The sequence below is a fragment of the Rhineura floridana genome, chromosome 8, assembly GCF_030035675.1.
Source record: "Rhineura floridana isolate rRhiFlo1 chromosome 8, rRhiFlo1.hap2, whole genome shotgun sequence".
NCBI lineage: Eukaryota > Metazoa > Chordata > Lepidosauria > Squamata > Rhineuridae > Rhineura > Rhineura floridana.
This window is the reverse complement of record NC_084487.1, coordinates 72,927,867-72,951,930: the sequence shown is the minus strand read 5'-3', so window position 1 is coordinate 72,951,930 and position 24,064 is coordinate 72,927,867. Positions and strand designations below refer to the sequence as shown.

The window sequence follows — 24,064 nt, the reverse complement described above, 5'->3', positions numbered from 1 at the left end:
AATACGCGGCATTCTTTTATATTAAATACTGCATTAAAATAGTACAAGCCACTAAACTTTGAACTACTTGCATACACAGTAAGGAGGAAAGAAGTAATGTGAACTCCAACTGATAAACTGTACTTGATGGTTGAAGTGCATGATTTCCTCAAGAAAAAAAAAATGTCCAGTTGGCATGTTTTTTAAACAAAAACAAAAACCTGGAAGAAGTAACTATTAAATTACTGTATTTTAATTGCAGCAAAACAATAGAGTGCTGTGGTATTGTAAATACGAACACATACAGTGCCTTGCAAAAGTAAACAGATCCCTGACCAATGCTGTCGTATTACTGAATTACAAATGGTACATTGTAATTTCGTTCTGTATGATATTTTATTTTGAAATGCTGAAACTCAACATCAATAATTGTAAGGTGACATCGGTTTTGTGTTGGGAAATGTTTGTAAGAAACAAAAAACTGAAACATGTTGCTTGCATAAGTATTCAACCCATGTGCTATGGAAGCTCCTGGTTTACACAGATGAATGAAATTGCCCTATTGAGGACACAATTACTTTACCATTGGCCTCCACCTGTGAGCCATTCACATTGCTGTCACATTGTCAGGATAAAACCCCCACTGTTGAAGGATCATTGATCAGGCTGTGGATCTGAAGGAAAATCAAGACCAAAGAGCATTCTACAGAAGTAAGAGATAATGTAACACAAATTCATAGATTAGGAAAAGGGTATCTCAGTGAGCGCAGTTGGATCAATCATGAGGAAGTGGAAGCTGCATCACACCACCCAGGCACTGCCAAGAAAAGACCATTCCTCAAAACTCAGTGCTTGAACAAGAAGGGAGACTTGTGAGAGAAGCCACAGAGGCGAACAATCACTTGGAAGGAGCTACAGAGTTCAGTGACTGGGAGTGGAGTAATAGTGTACCAGTCAACCTTATCAAGAGCTCTGTATAACACTGGCCTATATGGGAGGGTGGTAAGAAAGAAACCATTACTCAAAATTACCATCTGAAAGCATGGCTAGAGTTTGCCAGAAAGCATGAGAATGCGCCAGCTCCAATGTAGGAAAAGGTTTTGTGGTCAGATGAGACCAAGATAGAGCTTTTTGGTCAAAACTCTAAAAGCGCTATGTGTGGTGCAAACCTAATACTGCCCAAGCCTCAAGACACTATCCCTTCAGTGAAGTATGGTGGTGACAGCATCATGCTGTGGGGATGCTTCTCATCACCAGGAGCTGGGCATCTTATTAAAATTGAAGGAAGAATGGATGAAGCAGAATATAGGGAAATACTGCAAGAGCACCTGCTTCAGTGCACTAAAAAACTAAAGCTTGGAAAGAAATTCACTTTTCAGCAGGACAATGATACCAACCACAAGGCCAAAGTTGTCAAGAATGCCTGTTTTCTAGAATGGTTCTATGGCAAGGAATTGGGGGAAAACATCTTGCCTGAATTAGGGCCTCAGAAAGGCCATGAGACAGTCAGTTCTCACAGCTGAACTCAATTAAGCAGTAAGCAAAAACGGACTTCCGGGAAGGGTGACTTAGCCTGTGCCTGCTTTTGAGACGGGCTCCTGCCTCAAAAGAAGCTTATTCAGATATATCAGTCAGATTTTTTTTTTTTTTGACTGATTAAACTTCTCCCGGGTAGGGAGAAACGAAGAGATTAACCTCAAAGCCTATTTTTGTTGGGACGACCAGATCTCATTAATTTATGGGACGAGGTCCAGCCGACGAAGGTGGGACGGATTTTCAACAACAAGCTCTATCTGATAAAGCGAACGTTCATCTTATCTTCTAAGAGAGAACGCACTAACAGGCAAGCACCCTTCTTTCTATATTTTTCTTTTACTTGACTTAAATTGTTGCTGTTTAAAAGAGATTTGCCAGATTGATCGGTTTTTGACATCTCACTGGGGAGCCATAACTTCTCTCTGCTACTCACTAATTAATAGCTTATCTCTGTTTTTGTTGCAAAAAGCTGTCCTGGATTTGCATTCTAAAGATATACACAGAAGAGGGATTTCTATTCCAGATTTTTATTTTGAAGAATATTATATTGTCTGAGACTACTCTCTTTTTGGTCTATTTTATTTTGACGAATCTGTTTCCTGACGACCGCCATTAATTGTTTCGATCCTGGGAACTGCATTTTGTTTACTTAAGCATGGAGAGATAAGGCTGTCTGCTCTGTTTATACTGTGATGTCACCAAGTTTGGAGTATTAACCCAATTGTTGCTGAAATAAGAAGTGGTTTTCCTATATTTTTCTTTTAAAATGGCAATTAAGAAAGTGGCTGAGAATCTGGAAATAACTATGTTTCAGAAAATAATGGATGAGATTGAGATAACGAAACAAAACCTGCGACAGGGTTGTAAGGAGCTGAAAATTGAATTGAGTAAAATGACGCAGGAGATTAAAGATATAGGGGTCCCTGTGAGAGAGGTGACCCTGGAAGGGGTCCCTGTGAGAGAGGAGACCCCGGAGATTGGAACAAACGTGGAACAGGAAAAAGATTTGGAGTCTATGGACTTTAGAAATAAAATCTATTGTTTGGAGACACAGGAGATTAAAGACATAGGGGTCCTTGTGAGAGAGGAGACCCTGGAGACTGGAACAGGGGTCCCTGTGAGAGAGGAGACCCTGGAGACTGGAACAGGGGTCCCTGTGAGAGAGGAGATCCCGGAGATTGGAACAAACGTGGAACAGGAACAAGATTTGGAGTCTATGGACTTTAGAAATAAAATCTATTGTTTGGAACTCAATGTTATCTCTGAAGAAATTAATGAAGATTCTAGAGATAAAGTTATCAATGGCATGGATAATCTTCTGGACTGGAATGATGTGATGGAGCCCAATATAGAGAAAATCTATGGAATTAACTGCAGCCATGTGACAATGGAAAAACTTTCAAGAGATGACCCAGTGTATTTTGAAAAAAAGAACAGAGATATGATTTTACAGCAGTATTTCAGCAACCTATTCAGAATGGATGGCAAGAAAATATTTGGGATAGAGGTAATTCCCATCAGACTCTTACTATATGACTATGGCTTTGACAGCAAGATTATTATGGAATACTGATAATGGAAGATTGGATACTGAAATTACTGGACTTAACAAGACTACTGAAGATGGAAGATGGAAAATGGAACTAATAGGGATAATAGAACAATGGCTACTGAAATTACTGAACCTAACAGATTCTGATGTGATGGATTAATTGAAATGTTTATTTTGACTATGGTTATGACAATAAGATTATCATAATTAGTAATGAGATGGATTAATCGATATGCTTATCTGGAAAAAAAAATTGATAGATATATTTCTTAAAGAATTGAAACCTCTCTTTGACTTTTTGTGGAAAGAATAAAGTAATGTTTATGAGATTTGATGATTAAGTAAGATAACTACTGGAGGAAAGTGATTTTATAATATGACTTAAGAGACAGGATTGTTATATATTATAGACTTATAACTGATTTGATCTTTGACAAATGGGAAGTCAATATTTTACTCTTTATTTTTTATTTTTGTTTTTTTTTTCTTTTTTTTTTTTGTTTAACTATTTTTGATTTTGTTTTTTGTCTTTGAATGTTTTATGATTTCGTCTTGTATGTTTTATGAAAATCTGAATAAAAATTATTGAAAAAAAAAAAAAAAAAGCAGTAAGCAAAAACAGCTGCTTATCAGCCCAAGTCTGGTACTTCAAGGCCATAGGCCTAGGAAGGTTGGTGAGTGTGTGACCATTAGGCAGGAAAGCTCCAGAAGATTTCATCAGAAAGTCCCCTGATTGGCTAGTTAATTCCTGGCTGTTGCTGGGTATTTTCCCATAAGAATAGGACCAAGACCTTAGGTTTTGTTCCCCAATGTTCTTTGGTGTTACATGATGTTGAGTTCCATCTGCTATCCAGGCTCTACATCTCTGGGGAAATGTGGAACCTTGATGTTACTCTGCTGGTTTACCAATCTTGTGTGAGGATAGATTAGGCTAGACAGCTTTGATTTTTTTGTGTGTGTGTGATTTGATCTCTGTATTTTACCTAGCCTTTGGGGTGTTTGGTTTAAAGAACTATTTTACTGCCATACTTTTTGCACTTATATTTTATTCTAAAAAAGCTACCTCTTACTTACCAGTGTGTGTTCACTTCAGGGGGAATTGGCTCTGAATTCAGCACCTTGGCCAATTAGCCCAAACTACTGTATATTTGGATATTTCACCTTAAGGCTCCAAGATGAGTGTTAAGGCTCCAAGATGCATGTATCTTTGGCTCTTGTCTTCTGGAATCCTTAGCAGGTCTATTTCTGGCACTTTGGGTTTCCCCCTGGCCCAGAGTGGGTGACCAGGTTTAAGGGATGGTGGCAGTCTACCTACCTTGCAGGCTTGTTGGTTTACCCAGACCTGATAAGGGAGGCTTGGGTTGTGCCTGGCCAGGATCAGTTGCCCTGGGCTTGGGAATTGAGTTTGGTGAGAACTGGCAGCAGTTCTTAACAAAAGCAACATTGGAGTGGCTGAAGAACAAAGAGGTGAATGTCCTACAGTGGCCCAGTCAAGGTCCTGATCTCAATCCCACTGAGAATCTGTAGTGCTCTTTTAAAATTGTGGTCCACAAGCAATGTCCAACTAACCTGGACAAACTGGAGCAAATCTGCCAAGAATAATGGGCCAAAATCCATCCCAACACTCTGCAAAGCTGGTACATACCTACCCCAAAAGCTTAAATTACAGCGAAAGGTGGCTCTACCAAATATCAATGTGTGGGGTTTTTATGTTTCTTACAAACATTTCCCAAGATAAAACCAATGTTGCCCTACAATAATTGATTTTGAGTTTCAGTGTTTCAAAATAAAATATACAGAACGAAATTACAATGTACCATTTGTAATTCAGTAATATGAGAGCATTGGTCAGAGGTCTGAATACTTTCGCAAGGCACTGTATATTGTGGCATGAGCTTTTGTAGGCTGTAGACAACTTTGTCACATGTATAAAGTAGCTTGGAGGAAAAATTGTTCACTGAAATTAAAAGAAAAACTAAAAAGGTACAATGCTCAACATAATTTTAAATAGGTTTCCTAGCCCAGATTTTAGCTCTTTTTTTATTGGGCAACACAGTTACAAGACCAAGAAGCATTAGCCGTTCCATTTGTGGCTAAATAAATTGCTGGCGTGTTCTTCAGCATTGTATATGCCATCATCTGGAAGCTGTTGTCCTATTTGGCTTATGAAAACAGACTAGTCTCTGTGTATAGAATAAATGGACACAAATCAAACATGAGAAATGGCAGCATTGTAGAAGTCCATGTGTGAACGTTTCATTATCCTAGGCCAGCCTTTCCCAACCAGTGTGCCTCCAGATGTTGGACCACAACTCCCATCAGCCTCAGCTAGCATTGCCAATGGTCAGGAAAGATGGGAATTGTGGTCCAACAACATCTGGAGGCACACTGGTTGGGAAAGGCTGTCCTAGGCCAAGAATACCTTTTGACTTTTAAGAGTCCACACTTATAAATAAAAAGCATTCAGGGTTGATAGAATGCACAGTAACAGAACTTTGCTTACGAGGCTGAGTAGCAATGATAGATTATTACATTTATATACTATGCTTCCAAATAGTTCAAAGTAGTTCACACTATTAAAAAATAGAATAAAACATAGCATACATCAAATAAAACCCTGACACATTTAAAGTGACTGGAGAACTGATAATGCTTTTGCGTTCACTCTGAAACCTTAAGGGGATCTCCAGGTAGGGCTGGGAAAGACTCCTATCGGAAACTCTGTCAGCGTAGGCAATACTCAACTTAATGGACAAATGGTCTGATGGAGCATGGAGCATAGGTAACCGTTTTCTTTTTCTAATCGATTTTTATTGAATTTGCAGATCCAGTGGTACAGCATGCATGCAATTCGGTAGACACTCATAAAGACCATTTTATCGCTATACTGAGAAACAAAAGGGCAGAAATACGCCCATATTGAGAATCACGTATGGGTCATCTCTATGGAACAAATCAAATAATCACAACAACCCCCAATCCCAGCCTCCCCTTTCCTTGCAATGGCATACAAAGCAAGAGAGCATAGTAGAGCAAATCTTCATTTTAAAAAAAAATGAATAAAGATTAGGAATTATGATAAGAAATTATTTCCCATCTAAACGCTTGCAGCAAACCCAAAGACAGTGAGGATAAAGAACATTACAGTATGAGATTGAATGGTCTGGTCAAATGGTGTTACTCCTTGGGGATAAAGACATTTTTGCATCATGCGTTCCAAATATTAGTGTAATGGGCTGGTGGGGTCCCATTCCATTGGCGATCACTTGTGCCTGAGTAAGATTGTCTTCCAAGATAATTTGGTTGGAAGATGCCTGTGCATGAATTTGTTTTATGTGGGGAGATTGGCGCACAATGATCAACACACAATCTTGACAGAAAAAGGCTTTGATCCAATGGCATGGATACCACAATGACTGGAAGTCTTTTATCTGCTGCAGCCTTCATCGGCCTTCACAGCCGTTGTAACATACGCATTGGTATCCTCCGCCTGTTCTGCTGTTGAGGACATTCTTGGATTGTTCTTTGCCTGGTTCCTCTCCCTTGACCTTACCGCTATGGGTGACCCTGCTGGGAGTACATGACTCCCGACGGCATCGCTCATAGGGTTCACTGGAACATGCAAGCCCATTCACCACCAGAAGTCAACAAAGCTATCCTTTTAAAGAAAGCTCCTTTGCCTGCTGAAGTTTAGAGGTAAGCTTTTCCATGAACCCTATGTACCATACTTTGTGGTACCAGTATTGGAGGGTAGCCCCGTGCAGATCTCTAATGTTTAGCAATTGTGACTCATGCTGCCATAACCAGATGATTATTAATGTTTTACATTGTAAATCTTTGTTGGAGTCTGGTAAAAATGTAAAATAGCTAATTGTGGTATCGAGTTCTTGATTAGTAATTTGTTGAATTTCATCAAATATTGAGGACCAAAGGGTTTGCACTGACATGCAGGACATATGGTGGTACGTACCAGGTGCATTCCAACCCCTCCAGCACCTGGAGGACATAGTGTGATTCTGAGGTAACTTTCTAAACTCTTTGGGAAGAAAGTTCCATAATTTTGGAGCCATGACCAAAAATGTGTGGTGCTTTCTTGTTGGCATCTTAGCTTACCATACAGATGGAATGGCTGAAAAATGCCTGAAGACTAAACCTCAATTGATAAGTTGGCTTGAGAGAAGAGACAGGGCTTAAGGTAGCAAGGAATATGTACATGTCTCCCAGTACTTCTTGGAAAACCTGCAGCAACATTACATACCACTTTCCAAGCAGAGCACATTGTAGTAATCAAGCTGATAGAAGGTGCAGCATCAGTGTAGCAATGTTTGACCTATCCAGGAAGGAACAGCCTCCATACTACAGATGAAAAGGACATTTCTAGCAACCTGTTTTTCAAGTGGTGCTGGGTCCAAAAGTATTCTAGCATTTCTACCTTTATCAGATGAGATCACAGAGTACTCTATTACAGGCAAACATATTCCCCTCTATAGACTATGGTCTCTTCTTACTAGCATCACGTCTGTCTTACCCAGATTTTAGCTAATTCTGAGTATCTTACTACAAATAATTATAACTCCTTCGTTAAGCATCTTCCAAGGATTGAATATGACTATTCTCATTGGTATTAACCTTGGGCTATGGCAAGAAGGTTGAGGGAGCTTGGTGTCCAATGCACACAACCCTAGGATCACTCCCAGGGCCTGCTTGCTTCTGGTTATTGAAGTTTAGTTCACACAAACAGCAGATGGTAGTGGTAAACCTGTGTCTTAACTACCACCTTGCACTGCAAGTATGAGCTCACAGGATAGAATACACCACCAAAAGAAAGAAAAAATGGATTCTTCTTACTCCTAGGGAGGTGCTTAACTGATGAGAACAAACGGATGAGAAAGTCCAGCATGCGAGATCCAACTGACAATGTTATTTATGTATGAAACGCTACTTCTAATATCAGAATCAATATAAGTATTCCAGAAGGATGGTAGAAGTTTACATATAGAGCCTAGCAGTTCAATAAACTTCTTTAATATGAATACGTACATTTTCCAACAGTACAATTCAGTTAATTCCAGAGCATAAAGACTACTATTGAGTAAGAAGGTATGAAAACATTTTCAGCATGTTGTAAAGGCATCTATGTGAAAGTGTTTAGAACTTATTTCCCAGTAAGCTTACTTATGATCACAACCAACAACTTTCATGCCTTTCCATTTAAAAAGAAAAATAACTAAATATGCACGAATCGTAAAATGTTTTAAAATGTAAAATGTATAGCAACATAAACTGATATAAAACCAACATTTTACATGTTTTTAACTGTCATGGCTTCCCCAAAGGCGTTTGACTAGAGTTTGATGAGAGTGCTGACTAAGTTAGGAGTCTCACTTGTCTCCCCACATACACACACATTTCTATGAGCAGCAGCTATGTAGATGTGCTCCATGTAGTTTGGTTCTGTGGCCAGTAAATCCCAACCTAAAGTTCTCATTTACATGTAAAAATACAGGATTAAGGCAAAGTTGCCCTTCCTTGGCTGTACTAGATATATCTGTAGGGTGAGATGTTTTAACATGTCTTCAGAATACTTACACATAGTTCCTCTTAATACCTCAGGTCTAGTTTACAGAAAGCATGGCAATGGGCCCTCAAGTTCACCTGCATTCTCGTTATCTTTAAATTGATTTCTTTTCCCCTTCTCAACATAATTATTCATTTATGATGTGTACTTCCTTTTGTTCTTCCACTTCTATAGAAGAGTGGCAGATAACAGAAGAGCTACACCTGCTGACCATGGCTACAGTTTAAACTTTATCCTGTTAATTCTATATGCTTGCTGAAATGCCTCACAAAGCTATGCATGAACACACGCCAGAGAAATCAAGTGAAATCAAACATATATAACTTTATGCAGGATTATAGCCTTCAAAAACAAAAGTTGGCCCAACTGTCACATTCCAAAGGCTGGAGATACACAATCTGGCTGAGAAGGCACTTGTGGCAAGCTACAGGCTCGGCACTCTTATGTACCCAAGGAAAGTTTTGTCCCTCCTTAATTAGACCGAGACTGTCTGCAAGAGAGAGGAGGAGGAAGAATGAAATCAATGTCCTCAGATCCTTTGTCCCTGTCCAGGCCGGATCGTTTCCTAGGCTCGGGGCTCTCCTCAGACCATCTCCCGACTCTATGCACTCCCTTAGCTACCTTGGGTGCATTTCTACAGGGGTTGTGGTCATAGATCACCAGTTTCAAATTGCTAAGGTGCTTCAGACTGGGAAAGTAACTGATGGCATTGCGATCCACATCAATAACCTCCAGGAAGGGCATGTGAAGCAACACAGGTGGGAAATCAGTCAGCAGGTTGCTTGAGAGCCAGATGGTGCGCAAGTCCTTCAGGTACTGAAGCTGTCCAGGCAGGGAGTGGAGCGCATTCGACCCGGCGTGAAGAGTCTTGAGCTGCCTCAGCTCGCACACCACATTGGGCAGGTGATACAGACAGTTGGACTCAATCCATAGCGTCTTAAGGTTCTGCAGCTGGCGAAGCTCCACAGGCAGGTCTCCTAGTTTGTTATTGCCCAGGTAAAGGATACACAGCTGCTTCAAGGTGCACACCACTGGGGGCAGTGTTTGGAAGTTGTTGAAATCCAGTGCCAGGATCTGGAGGTTCTGTAGCTGTTCTAGCTCAGAGGGCAGATGATTCAGATTGTTGTCACTCAGGTACAATTTGACCAGCTCCCTGAAAGAACAAACGCGAAGTGGAAACCGTCTCACTTGCCTGCCACTCAGATCCAACATTTTATCAGCTGGCATCTCTTCAAGGTCCCCCAGGATGTATTTCTGGCAGTCATCCGAAGGGAGAAAGGCAATGATTGCTCTCAAAGCATTGCCCATCCTAAAAACTTTTCAAAGTTACTTTGGCTGTTTGCTACTCGATGAATAAACCTTATGGAGTGGGGAAGCTGCCTGGTTTTTACTTTGTGTGGTGTTCTGCTGGCATTTCCTCCTCCTTGCTATAACATATACATGGTCCACATAGCAACAATCTTGAATCTCAAGAGCCCTGAATTGTTTCTGATAAGTGGATGAGTGTCTGCTGATGAAAAATACAAGCATTGCTTTGGAACAGCTCTCATGCACAAAGAAACCAAAACCCATTGAGGTGGAGTTCTAAAACTGTACAGGGATTGATCAGAAATATTTTCTAAAATGTTCCCAATGTCCCCCTTAGCAAATTCCAATTTAAAGGCACGGTGCTTCATGTTATGGTCACACACTAGTAACATGAGATATATATGTTCACTGCTCATTTACCCATATGTCTGTTCATATTATACATGTTGTCATCTACCAAAAGTGTCATCTACAGGAAAGATGAGGGGAGCCCCACAATTGACACGAGGAATAAATCAGATGGCAAAGCAGAAGCAGGTCAACTGAGGTGAGATGTGGCAGGAAAGGTTTTTTCCTAAGATGTCTCTCTTGAAGAACCTTGGAGCAGGAGAGGGAGTTCCTGATCTATAGACCGCGGGGGTGGTACATGTATAGGAAGAAGCATGGCGGAAGGCACAGGTGGAAAGGGGCTATAGGTAGAAGAGGAAATTGTTGTTTTAATTATATCTATGCTATTCACCTTGAGAATCTTGAATTGGAAGGTGGGAATAAAATTGTTCTAGACCAGGGGTGGGGTACCTCAGGGCCAGGGACAATTGTGGCCCTCCAGACCTATCTGTTTGGCCCCTGGAACTCTTTCCAGGCAACACCCCTCGCCCATCTTGTTCTGCACCCTCCTCAAGTGCCTTTGCCTGGCTGGAATGTGTCCATGAACTGTGCTAATGCTTCTTGCCTTCCTGGATGGAGAATGTATGTAGAAACCTCTGACTTTTGCGTGGCTGGAGTGTAGCCTGCTGAACAAAGCTAAGAGTCACATTCTTTATCCCACTCACCACTGGTATGTTGCCCTCAAGAGGTTGTCTATGAGGGGATGTGGCCCTTGGGTTGAAAAAGGTTCCCCTACACCTGTTCTAGACAGCCTGGTGCCTAGTCATATATATGTGTGTGTGTTTATGTGTATATACATGCAGAGAGATCAATGTTTTTCAAACTGCAGCCATTCAGCCACTGATGGCCAGGCTGACCACTTTCTACACACATAAGAACTATGATAGTTGCATTTATACAATTTACAGTGCACTCCTATGCATATCTATTCAGAAGTAAGCTCTGTTGTATTAAATAGAACTTACTACTGGATGAATGTGCACAAGCTTGAATTATTTGTAGTGCTAGATTGTCTCTTTCCATGTATCCTACTATAATTTCACAACCTAGGATTCTGTATTGCAATATAGCTATTAGTGATATAAAGGCAACAAAATTAAGATTAAAAAGCACCCCCAAAATCCTACATTTTTTGGTTAGGCTTTAATACTTAAATATTTAAGATATATGTGTTGTAATATCTAGTTTGACTTAAAGTTATTTTTGAAATATACTTTGAGCTCCATGCTTGGGATTATTTGTGTGTTTATTTTTAGGCAAAAGCAGTGTGTGGAGTCCAGCTATAATCTGGACCACTGTGTAGGGAGGTAGGAGATTTAGCCCTTTTCCCCTACATCATTTTTCTGCTAAAAATAGTCCCCAAAGCTATTTGCTGCAAATAGTAGCTCTGACAGAGTGATTTTCAGTAGGAAAACAATAAGGAGAAGGCTCCCCTCTACCTATGCCATCAACCTGTTTTGAATTGGACCCCCCCCCCATATTGGCCTTTTTATTTTAAAAAAGGAGGAATCTCAAGCATGAAGTTCAAATACATTTAAAGTAACATCTAATTTGACCCTGAGCGAATGATTCCAAATTCCATGACACAGTTAAGCAAATCCTGCAACTGGACTCAGACTTCCCTTTATGTGACATTTTGATTTCCCTGGGTCCAGAATTCCTCTATGTCTCTTTACATTTTAAAATACTTAAGGTATTTACAATTTAAGTATATTTTGGGGTGAAAAACTCTGCTTCACAGTTTAACTATTAATCTAGTTTATCAATGTAGATCACTATGACCTTAGATTGCTGCACCTGGTGACACTGTTTCCAAGCCAAAATCTCCTTGCTGTGAGCTAATGAAATCAGGACAGTGAAAAAATAGCCTAGAGCCTGGGCTTGCAGGGACCTTAAAAAGTGATGGGGGAAGGGGTAGGGGGCAAAGTAGGACTGGTGAGGGGCGTGGTCTTGAGAGAGGGGTGTGGCTGAGGAGGAGGTGGTGCAGCCTGGGAAGAGTCCTGAGGGCCAGACAGAGAGGCCTGGGGGAGTGCATATAGCGCCCCTGGCATGAGGTTTCCCACCCCTGATATAGTTTATTGAAAGAACTTGAACTGGTGAATCCGACTGCAAGTTTTGCACCTGCATCTTTGGGAAGAAGTGAAATGAAAGCTGTTCTGTAATAGCTAAAGAAAAATTCATATGAAGTATGGCGCGATCAAGTTCCTTATTATGGTACTAAGTCTCTTAAGATGAATCCATTTCTATAGCGCTCACCTAAGACCACCTGGACACACTGAGGCTATAATCACTTAGTCCTCATTCAAGTAACCTATTCTTCTTAGCAAATAGTATCCACTGCTGTGAGGCAGTAGCAGCGTGTGGCTCCTTATTTGGATAGGGTCAGGGAGGGGTGGTGGCAGCAAGATCGCAGCAGTGTGGTTGCACCAGTGTGAGAGTGACATTGCCAATTTAGCACTCCTGTCAGTGCAACCTAGCTTCACTGGCACCTCAGCCCCATCCAGTTAAGCAGCAACTGGTTGATGCCCTGAGCTCCTGCTGGGAGGAAGGGCGGGATATAAACCAAATAATAAATAAATAAATAAAACAATGCCAGTGTCATGAGGGCAGCTCCGCCCCACTGCATGCACCACTACCACCTGAAGGTATATATTTCTCCTCAGGCCTCCATCACTCCCTTGCTATTTGTTCCAATGCAGGGATGGGGAACCTGTGGCCTTCCAGATGTTGTTCAACTCTCATTATTCCTGGTTATAGACCAAGTTGGCTGGGGTTGATGAGAGTTGGAGTTCAACAATATCTAGAGGGCCACAAATGTTTTCCCATCCATTCTCTAACGGATTGCAATATTTACACTAATCAGTGGGAACTTCTACAGCACATAACAAATATTCTGCCAAGCAACTGACCTCCAGTCATTGATTGACCCTGCAAACAGCTGGTTGTGATCTAGCGAAGTATATTAAAAGAGAGAGAGAGCAAAAGAAGAAAAGCCAGCTTCATTTTCATTTCCAATCAACTGAAGCCATGAGGGTTCTCCTAGCAGCTCTACTTTATATTCCATTCATCACAGCTGTAATAAGGTAAGGATGCATTTCATATATTTTCATGATGTTCTTAGTGGTGTGTCTATGTTTCTCTATGAGGGAATCTTGTCAACTACTTCAGAAGCTTTTCAAAAGAAACTCCTTGTGTCTGCATGCTGTATTATTTATTTATTTGTTCATTTATTAAATTTATAGCCTGCCTTTCTCCCAGTAGGAGGCCAGGGCGGCAGAAGTACAGAGAAGTGTAGAGAAATATTTGCTGCAAGATGGCCCTAGGAGCAAATCCTGGGCAAAATCCATTAAAACATTTTCCCTGCAAGCCCCACTGAAATGAATGCATAAGACCACATTTACTTGTCCTGTTTATTTCAGTTCGTATGAAGTTGCCTTATACCAGGTCAGACTATTTGTCCCTCTGGTCAAGTATTGTCTACTCTGAGTCGCAGTGGCTCTCTGGAGTCTCATGCAAAAAGCCTTTCACATCACCTGCTACCTGTAAAAAAAGATACGATCTGGCCACTGTTAGAACAGGATGCTGGACTAGATGGGTCATTGGCCTGATCCAGCAGGCTCTTCTTATGGTCTTGTATTCTTAATCTAAAATCTAAAATCAATCCATAAAATAAGACTTATGAAGTCTAAAATCAAACAGTAAAAAACGACTATTGTAATATAATGTTATGTGCTGCTGAACAAAATTTAGTTATGATTTGGCTAACACCATGAAAAATGTGTCAGCTTTAATTTTTATCCTATGGTCATTTTCTGTCTTCTGAGAGTCAGACTAATTAGGCCTTTCTTTAAACTATCAACAAGATGTTTTCCCTATTCAGCCTGGGACCCTGAGCCTGGCAGTCAAATAAACAGTGAGAAAGACCCGCTCTTTGGTCTGACCTGATGGGAACCTCCCTCAGCCCTGGGATGCAGTGAAAATTGCTTTCCGAGCGTTCAACAACAGAGGGCCTTATGCTCAGCTGAGGCCTTCCTAGCTGGCCCAGAGTTGGTTATAACACCCTGCCACAGGGAAAACACACTTGACAGGAGCCAGGGTCATCTAGGTGGTGGTTCCCTTCTGGAGCACTCTTCCCTGGAATGTAGGGGGAAGTCCCTCCTCAGAATCAGTGGTGCTTCATGCATCTCAACATCTACTATTGTTACAATGTAACTGTATAACATACTAGGCTAGGCAAAGTTGACATGGTTTTTACTAGGCCAAAAATGAAGATTAAAGCACCCTAGAAAAAAACATACTGATATTTATTCTAGCTTCTGCTTTTCTGGGATTGTATTGTTTCATTTGGTATTGTTGTCTTTTAGTTTCTATCTATATTTTTCTTAGGCTGCTGTCATGCAGCATGACAGCCATCCATGGTGGCAGGTGGACTAGGCACAGCAGGGGGGGAGCGGGGCAGGGGAGGGAGCAAGGCGGGTGAGCCCTGACCAGGGTGGTGGAGCGCAAGTGAGTGAGGCAACAGTGGCAGCAGCAGCAGTGGGAGCAAGGCAAGCAAGGCAGTGGGGACAATGCTGAGGAACCACAGTGGATGGCAGGTATGGTAAGTGAGTGACTGAGGAGGGGACACCTGGGCAGGCCATCGAAGAACAGTCAGGACAGGACAGGGCTGCTATTCCTGCATGGCTTGGCTCAGCTGGTCCCCTCTCTTCTCTGCTTCCTTCCTCCTTATGGGAGAAGGTCTAAAGAGGTGGAGAATGAGGCTTGGCCACCTGGCGGGGAGGGTTGGCCAGGTGATAAGGGAGGGGGAGTTTGACAAGGCCTGTTGTTGGTGTGCAACAGCCCTGTGTGTGTGTTGTATTTCTTACTTTTTGTAAACTGCTTAAGAGACTGTTCTGTTATGAACTGTTTGAAACAAATAAATAAAACAGTAATCTTTTGTCCATTAACATTCAAAGTGGGGAAAACAGGACAAATCCTGGCATCTGGAAAGCCATTGTATGCCACACCAAACCTGTATTTATGCCATTCACCTAGGATCCCTCTACTGCGATTTAAATCTGTCAGAGGAAAACTTCGAGAAAGAGGAGAGCTGAACTGGTTTTTCAAAGACCACCTACCTGACGTTTTTGTTCAGAGGTACCTGCAATGCTTCCCTTCAGATATTAATTTGTCAGGGGGACTTGCAAAAGAAAGGCTCTGTGATTACATGAATGTAAGTATGTTCTTGCATAATGGAATGGAAGCTAATAAGACAGGCAGATTTCCCCCCAAAGTATATGTTCCTCCACCCACAAATAAAATTGCTGGTCTGGCACCTATTAAGCCCATTTTAACAAAGCTGTCAGTAGTCCTGAAATTATCTGAAGCGTTATTGTCAGATTGTAAAGTAAACTAAGTTGCACTGAAAACATTAAATCATCCATTCATTCCCACAACAAAGTAGAAATTAAAACACGTTTCAAGTCAGCAACAGCATACTTTTTTCATGGTTTCTTGAAATATAACAGAAGCTTCATATGTAAACTCCTCGCTCTAGGAAACAATTATATATTTTTCATAAACTGGAAAGAGAGGGACAGTTGGTGCTTGGTGACAGAAACACTGTTTTAGCGTTTAACGTTGCTAATGCTAATCCAAGGTTAGGCAATGTTTTGTCCGCCAGATGGTGTTGAACTGCATCTTCCATCATCCCTTACCATTGGCCACACTGGTTGGGGCTGATGGGAGTTATAGTCCAACAAAATCCAGAGGGGATCACATTGGATACTACTCTGCTAACCATTTCAATAGATAGTTTTTGGTTTAAATCTGATCCCATTTATTTGAGGAGCTACTCAGTCTTAAAAACAGGTCTCTCAAAAGGAACTCTTGACTTGTGTAGACTAGAGTGAAAATAACTCTCTGGAGCACCACTACAGCAGCACTCTCTGACTTTGAGACTTTTTGCTTTAGACTTTGCTAAGTCAATCAATTATGCAGAACACAAATTACCATAAAGCAATGAAAATATCAATCAGACACTAACAGTTAAAGCGTGTTCTTAGAATCTGAGATCACGTCACAATCTGCAGCAGATGCCAGGAATGGTTTTTCCTAAAAATAGAAAGTGAGAGATGTGACTGTGCTGCTCTCCAGAGGCTGATATGGAGGTAGAAGCCTGATAAGCTTCTGAGGTTGGAGTTCACTGGTACGGTAATTCTCTTTTGGCATCCAGGATTCTTGGCCTGGTTTCTAAATTCACTTGGATATTTAATATAGCATAAGAAGTTCACAAAGCAAAGCTTAATCAGACTTACTAATAATGACTGAATAAAACATTTTTGTCTTATGAACATAGATGACTCTCATGCAGGGTATGACTCTGAGGTCCACAATATTAAACTATTTAGAACTATAGTTGTGCCTTTAAATGCAGTGATCCTAGCATGAAGGTAAGGGCATTAATCCTTTGCCCTTGTAATGGTCTCAATCTAGACTGGGCCCCCATGCCTGCAATTGTCATAGGAAAAAACTTCCTATTGAAGGGGTGGGGATTGGGACCACCGCAGGAGTACAGGATTAAGCCCTGGATTGGAAGTCTCGTACTGGCAATTTGTGTGTGTTTTTAAACATACTGAAAAGCACAGCTATGTGACTAACATAATATGAGGATTGGCCCTGTAGGGGATTTTTCTGTGCTCCAAATTTATTTTATTGTGGATCCAGGGTTTGTGTACTTGCACAATAAGGAGTTACATTCAATTCCAGTCCTACTCAAAGTAGACCCATTGAAGTGAATAGGCATCACTAACTTCATTGATTTCAATGGGTCTACTCTGAGTAGGACGTAGATGAATACAACTCCTCTTGTACCCCTTGAAAAGCCTTTCTTAGGCCTTGAGCAGGTTGCCTCTGCCTAATTTTCTCCGATACCCCCTTCCCTCTGCAGGCCCCTGTGCTACATCTCAGACCTTCAAGAGAAGCTTTTGAAGGCCACCACAGAGGGCTTTAGTGGGGAAGAAGGAGCAGGAAAGCCCTATTACCTAAGGGGCTTCCATTTGTGCAGACTCCAGTTCCAGGTCACTTTTCTAATTTACATTTTAACATAGACATTTTTATTTTATTTTATTGGATTACTTACCCGCCCTTTAACACAAGGTCTTAGGGCGGATTACAACAATAAAATATACAATTATAAAACAATTACAACCATAAAACAAGAACAGTGTAAAAACAATTAAAAACAATCCCCTATATAAAAACAATACTAACATTTAAAAACAATATTCCACATAACACAGTTAAAAATGGCTCCAATACAGATGCAGACTGGTATCCAAAGCAGAATTTAAAGTGCATAGAGCACATTGCCAAAACAGGTAACTAAATAATAAAATTCATAGTTACAAAATCAATAAAGTGATGTTTGATTAAATAAGAACTGTAAAAAGCAGCAGCAGATTAATCTGCTTCTTCCACGAGGAAGGGTGGGAAATAAATTTAAATTTAAATACTAATACTAATAAAATACAATTTAAACAGCAGTAAACACCAAAAGCCAGTCTAAATAAAAACGGCCTAACTGCTTATCTGAAGGTAGTAAGAGAGGGACCCTTTTGGATGTCCCTAGAGAGATTATTTTGGTGCCACTGCTGAGAAGGCCCTGTCTCTGGACCAGGGCCAGCCCAAGACATTTTAAGGCAAAGGAGAGGATGGCACCCCTTCCAGATTCCACTTACAGAAGCCATGTGCAGCAGACTTGCTGCTGAATTCAATACTGGCAACCAGACAATACAGAGGGTGGCCAGCGAGCTAAGGGGGTGAAGGGCAGGCATGTGTAGCACACAGCTCTGTCCTTTAATTCTTTGCCACCACTCCCCACTACAAGAGGATCTACTGTCTAAGGCAACTGCCTCACTCTGCCCAATGGCAAGGCTAACTCCGCTCTGCACAGAGATTGCTTAGCCCAGGGGTGGTCAACGTGGTGCACTCCCAATGTTGTTGGACTATATCTTCAGTAACGGCTGTCCATTGGCCATGCTAGATTGGGGGTGGTGGGAGTTGTAGTCCCTCAACATCTGGAAGGTATCACGTGGCCTACCCCTGGTTTAGCTGCATTTATTCATGCTCTCGTAACTTCCAGGTTGGATCCTGGACTTTATGGTCTTACACCTGGGTGGGGGTGGAGAGTCCTTAAAAAGCCATGTGTTTTCAGTTTCAGTTGTGAAGCACACAATTCACATTTTTCTTCTTCCTTTTGCCAATGCCATTTCATGCTTCACAAGTGCTTTTACATTCCTGATATTCTAGAGCAAAAACCAGCAAACTAGTTTGCCAACTCTGGTTTTTAAATGAATGCTCTGAGCCTGTGAAGGTTTCCTGTTTAAACTCACTTAAATTGTAGTGCTGTCATCACTACAGGAAGAAAAATGGAGTTTGCTTCTGCTACCCTAAATGGGCTAAACACATTTACTGGGGAATGTGCACCATTTTGTTGCAGAAAAGGACAATATTATTAAAGAAACAATAATAACAGAATGAGCATCTCCAACTATGTACATGCTCGGCCGGCCCTCTGACTGTAAAATGTTTTTGAATGAAAAAAAGGATGGATGGATGCTGTGGCAACCAGTACGAGCTTTGGTGATGCCAACCAGATTGTTGACCACAGGGTTGTTTGCATCTACCCCATCATCTTCCATTCTTTAGGTGGTCATTTGAAGGTTCCTTGGGCTGTGGAGCCTTGGATTTGGGGCCCAGGATGCAGCCCCTGGCTGCATCACTTGCTCTATTTGGCACTGCCTTAGAAGACAGTGAAAAAATGGCAGCAAATCTAGAATGAAATTTCCTCCCAGGTGAAGCCTGCCTGGCACCTACTTTCTTGTCTTTCTGACAACAGACAAAGCCTTCCCCCTGTCCAGGCTTTTAAAACTGCATACAGGCCATATATTTGAAATACATTGAAAGCACGTTTGAAGCACATGAGTTCCCCCAATGAATCCTAGAAACTGTAGTGTGTTAAGGGTGCTGGGAATTGTAGCTCTGTGAGGGGTAAACTATAGTTCCCAGGATTGTTTGGGGGAAGTCATGTGCTTTGAATGTATGGCGTGTATTTGAATCTGTAAGCCACTGCTATCGGAATGCCTACAGTGGCACTATTTATATATATATAATGAACAGTGCTTTCATTGTATTACTGTTTTATTTAACTTTTACTTGTACACCACTATAGTTCATATGATTAGTGGTTTATAAATATGTATGGTTTATAAATATGTAAATTAGTGGCTTATAAATATGTATTATAAATTATGTACACACACTACATAATAAAATAAATGGAAGGAGCTGGGTAAGCATTGTATCAAATAAATACATATATAAAATTTTGATTTCCAATGGAGATAGAGCAGAGTCTAATCAGATTGTAAAATTGGGCAAATCTGGTGTAAGGTGACTTGGTCCCAGGCCATTAAGAGTTTTAAAGGCCAATTCCTGCACATAAACTGGGCCTGAAAATAAACAGGTAATCAGTGCATTTGATGCAAAATGGCTATAATGTGCTGAGATTGCTGAGCATTTAGCAGCATTCTGGTGGCCACATCATCCCCTCTATTTTTGATATTCAGGCTTGGAGTGCTATTGCTTATTTAGTTAAAATGTCACTACCTACCCACAAGAGTGAAGTATTAGCAGGCTTGGGGGAACCTCAAGCTTTGCAGAAGTACAAAAATATATTGTTTTTAAAAACTTTTCACCAGCACCAGTAGCTGTGTGCGTGTGCGTGTGTGCTCACCGGGTCAGGGATGGGGTGTAGCAAAGTGGTGGATCTCTAGGTTGCAGTGGCAGATCCACAGGTGCAGATGTGCCTGTGGGACACCACCGCCAGTCTGGAGCTCCCCCAAACTTGACTGGGAAGTGACTGAATACCGAATTGATTTATTATTTCCTCTCCCCTCTAGGCCCAGTACTATGGAGAGGTGAGTGTTGGTACTCCACCTCAGAAATTCACCGTGGTGTTTGACACTGGCTCTGCTGATTTTTGGGTTCCATCAGCTTATTGCGTCAGTGACGCTTGCAGTAAGAAATATGTCATTTAAATATTAAGTAACCTCAGACATTCCATCCTGTGCACCACACATTTCTCCAAGCACAAACTAAAATAATTTAGGGTTCCCCCTCCCAAGGACTGAAATGAAATAATTAATTGGATAAAGGGAAATGCATGTAGACTGATTTTAGATGGCTGGGTTGAAAACAGCATAAAATGTCAGCCAGGGAGGGTCATCAAAAAAAGTCAAGCGGAACACTGATGCTTCAGTCCTTTATATTCCTCTTCTAGTTTCTGAGCCCTCCCTGGACATAGTCCACACAACACCAGTTAAAGGAACTCCCAAATACTGCACCTGAGTGATCTCTTGTAGGCATGGGGGCTCCAGCACACACAAAGAGCTGCTTCTGTGTTGACTTCCCTATTCACTTCAGTTAGAGAGCGCTGCTCTAGAGATGGACTTGTTTGGATCTGGCCCATACATCAGAGTGAAAGGGAAGCCCACACATGCAGAACTCTACATTCATGTCTTGCAAGTCATAGTCTTGGATGCATGTTCGCATTTCCATGACATAGAAGGCACATCATTTCTGTGATTTGGAGAGACATGCTGCTATCAAAAATAGTCCCTGCCAGGATCTCCCTTTGGCTGAATAATCAGTTAAGTAATAATTTATTTATTTATTTATTGTACTTATATACCGCCCCATAGCCGAAGCCCTCTGGGTGGTTTACAGTAATAATTTTAATTAAGAAATAGAATTTTAATGTGATTCTATTAATATTAATCAATAGAATGAATACATACAGCTGTGCTCGGCCATGCCTGGAATTTAGCTTTCACTCAAATACAACACAGCTGAAAAAGACAGAGTGTGAGACAGAGGTTGGATCCAGTCATAGGGTGGTATCTAAGTCATACTCTTGGTAGACCAAGCTGTCCAAGGTGCTTAAGCCAGGAGTGGATTCCACTGCCTCACTGACATGGAGCCGCCAGCTGCCACTGATTCTAAGCATGACTAAGTATGGATCCAACCCTCTGTCTTCACTAATCCTGGATCTCTGACACACCAAAATATGAGATCTGTCGAGCATGGCTGAAGGAGATTTAACAAAAGAGGTACCCATATTAAAAAGACTATACAACTCAGATTGAGCTTGGGTTTTAGGATGCGGTAACTTCTGTGTTAGTTGGAGAAGGGTGGTATGAAAATCTATATGAACTTAAATATCCTTATAAAACATCCTTCAAAAGTTGTCAGTGATACCTAATTCTTATCTTTCGGCAGTATCTCTATAGTACTATGGAAAAAATTGGGGGAAACATAGTTGGAAGGTATCTTATGTATTTTGATACCGAAACTTCTCTTTACTTTTCACTTAAGAAGTTTAGATTTGGTTGTTAGTCTTTGGGGGTGTGTGGGAAAGATTTCTGGACATTTCTCTCTGCCAGACAATCTCCATGGCAACATTTAATTGTTTGAAATCCAGATCTGAACATTGGCTTGGAGGCCTCTGCCATATAGGTTGGCTTTGAGACTAAATTTTATTTCATCTCTTCCTTTTCACTTTTGCAGGGAACATTTTTAAAAAATTAGTCCTAATTTTGGGGAAAATCATGCTTATTGTCAGGGTTAACAATGGGCTTTCTTATTTATAGGGATGCATAACAAATTCAAGTCATTTATGTCACAGTCCTATGCACACGGAGGGCAACTATTTTATTTACAATATGGGACTGGGCGTTTGATGGGCATTGCTGCGAGAGACGTTGTACAGGTGAGAGATACACTTATTAGGGTTGCCTTCAAGCAATGTATTTCATTGGGTTCGTGGTAGAACATGTGAGGGCACAAATAAGGTTCTGAATAATTTGGGACAATTTGCTGGAGATGCCATTTCTTTATAATAATTCAGTTGGTGTCCAAGGGGTAATGTAAAGGGAATCTAGTCTTTGTTTTTTGTGTTCCAGTTCACCAAAGTCTGGAGTAGTTCTAGTCCAGGTTTTATGTAAAGCTCAGCAGTTCTAGAGAATAGGCAGCTGAGAAGATAGATTCCTGCAGGGCTTTTCTCCTGTCTAATGTGTGTTTGGGTTTGTTCTAAATAAAGATTGGTCACCATCCTTTGTGTGATGATTACATCTTACATGAAGAAAGGCTTGAAATAATACTGTTGCGCGCCTCCCCAATCTCCGAGCAGTGAGATTTCCGGGGTCTCTGTGCTCCTCCAGGGTTTGGTTTCCTTTGGGAAGAAGGTCAGAGGAGACTGCGATGTCTTTATGAAATATGGTTTATTTATTTACACACATTCCAACCTGAGCTTAAGATGGAGGAGGTTCAAGGCATCAGCAGTCCAATATCTAGCTTTTCCATCTGGGTTGCAGGAGGCACCCCAAACGCATGGTGCAGAGAGCCAGTCCCTCTGTCTGCCTCCAGTCTCCAAGCATTCTCCAGGCACAACTAAAACTACAAGGCTCTCCTGGGCCCCAGGAAGGGGGGGATGCTCTCCAGAAGAGTTTCAATGACAAAAGAGTCTCCCTGGCCTATTCACCAGTTGCTGGGCAACCAATAATCCCATTATCCTACCTGGCCACTCTATCTGTTTAACAAAGGAGAGACTCATTTGACCAGCAGAGTGAGTTTCTTTCCTCCCCAGGTGCAAGTCTCCAAATCAGAGGCTGAAAGAGGACCCACAGGGATCATCCATTCCAACCCCCCCAAACTCATAACAATACAATTGATTTTGGGGGGGCAGGGGGAGAAGAAGGGGAGACAGTCTTTGTTAGAGGAAGTGAAGCTACCTCCTCAGGTCTCTGAAACAGAATAAATTTGATCAGACTTGGGAGAGCAAGTACACATGGATTCTTCAGAATAAATGCCAGTATTTGTAGGTAAAGGGAGGGTTCTTCTTTACAGTATTCCCAATGGAATTAGAATGGAAAGGTTCTTTACTCATTAAGGAAAGTGCAGTGGTTTACCTGAGAATAGCAATGAATGAATCTGTCTATTTCAGTTCTCTCTGTTTCTTATTTTTCCACTCTTAAATTCAGTTCTCCATATTTTTGAAGCAATTTGTGGTTTTGTTCAAAATAATCCTAAAGAAAATTTGTCAACATTTTAGTGCAAATTTATCCTAATATATACATTTTTGTATGCATTTTGACAAATACACACATTTTTGCAAGCAATGTCCCCTAATGTAATGCACTTTAATAGTACTTTCATTAATATAAGGATTTATATATGCACACTTTACCCTAATACAGTAGAGCCCCGCTTTATGGCGTTTCGTTAATGCAGCGGTCTCAATCAGACGCAATTAGACTAAAGCCCCACTCATACGGCGCTTGTTCTGCTTTTACGGTGGTTTTCAGGCGTCGCAAGCCATTCTATTCAATCAGTTCTGCTTTTCAGCCGTTTCTACTTTTTGGTGAGGGTCCGGAACGTAATCCGCTGTATGAGTGGGGCCCTACTTTTTTTTTTTTTTACAATAATTTTTATTCAAATTTTCATAAAACATACAAAACAAAATCATAAAACATTCAAAGACAAAAAACAAAACAAAACAAAAATGATTAAACAAAAAAATAAAATGTTGACTTCCCATTTGTCACAGATCAAATCAGTTATAGGTCTACAATATATAACAATCCTGTCTCTTAAATTATATTATAAAATCACTTTCCTCCAGTAGT

The 24,064-nt window shown here is 41.0% G+C and overlaps 2 protein-coding genes across 2 annotated transcripts in view; one reads left to right on the top strand and one right to left on the bottom strand.

The window, feature by feature from the left end:
- Positions 1-9,116: 9,116 nt before the first annotated feature.
- Positions 9,117-9,953, bottom strand: LRRC10 (leucine rich repeat containing 10). Its single transcript, XM_061582743.1, has one exon. It carries the CDS (start codon positions 9,951-9,953, stop codon positions 9,117-9,119), a length of 837 nt encoding a protein of 278 aa, XP_061438727.1.
- A 3,414-nt stretch (positions 9,954-13,367) lies between these two features.
- Positions 13,368-24,064, top strand: part of LOC133390681 (cathepsin E-like) — a 28,138-nt gene continuing 17,441 nt past the window's right edge. Inside the window, exons 1-4 of the mRNA XM_061639763.1 lie at positions 13,368-13,423; positions 15,375-15,552; positions 20,282-20,399; positions 22,031-22,149. Of these exons, the coding sequence (XP_061495747.1) occupies positions 13,368-13,423; positions 15,375-15,552; positions 20,282-20,399; positions 22,031-22,149 (471 nt within the window). The remainder of the gene's footprint in view (positions 13,424-15,374; positions 15,553-20,281; positions 20,400-22,030; positions 22,150-24,064) is intronic.

Excerpts from the sequence above, each read along its gene's own strand:
- LRRC10 (XM_061582743.1), bottom strand. The coding sequence starts at position 9,953 with ATGGGCAATGCTTTGAGAGCAATCATTGCCTTTCTCCCTTCGGATGAC.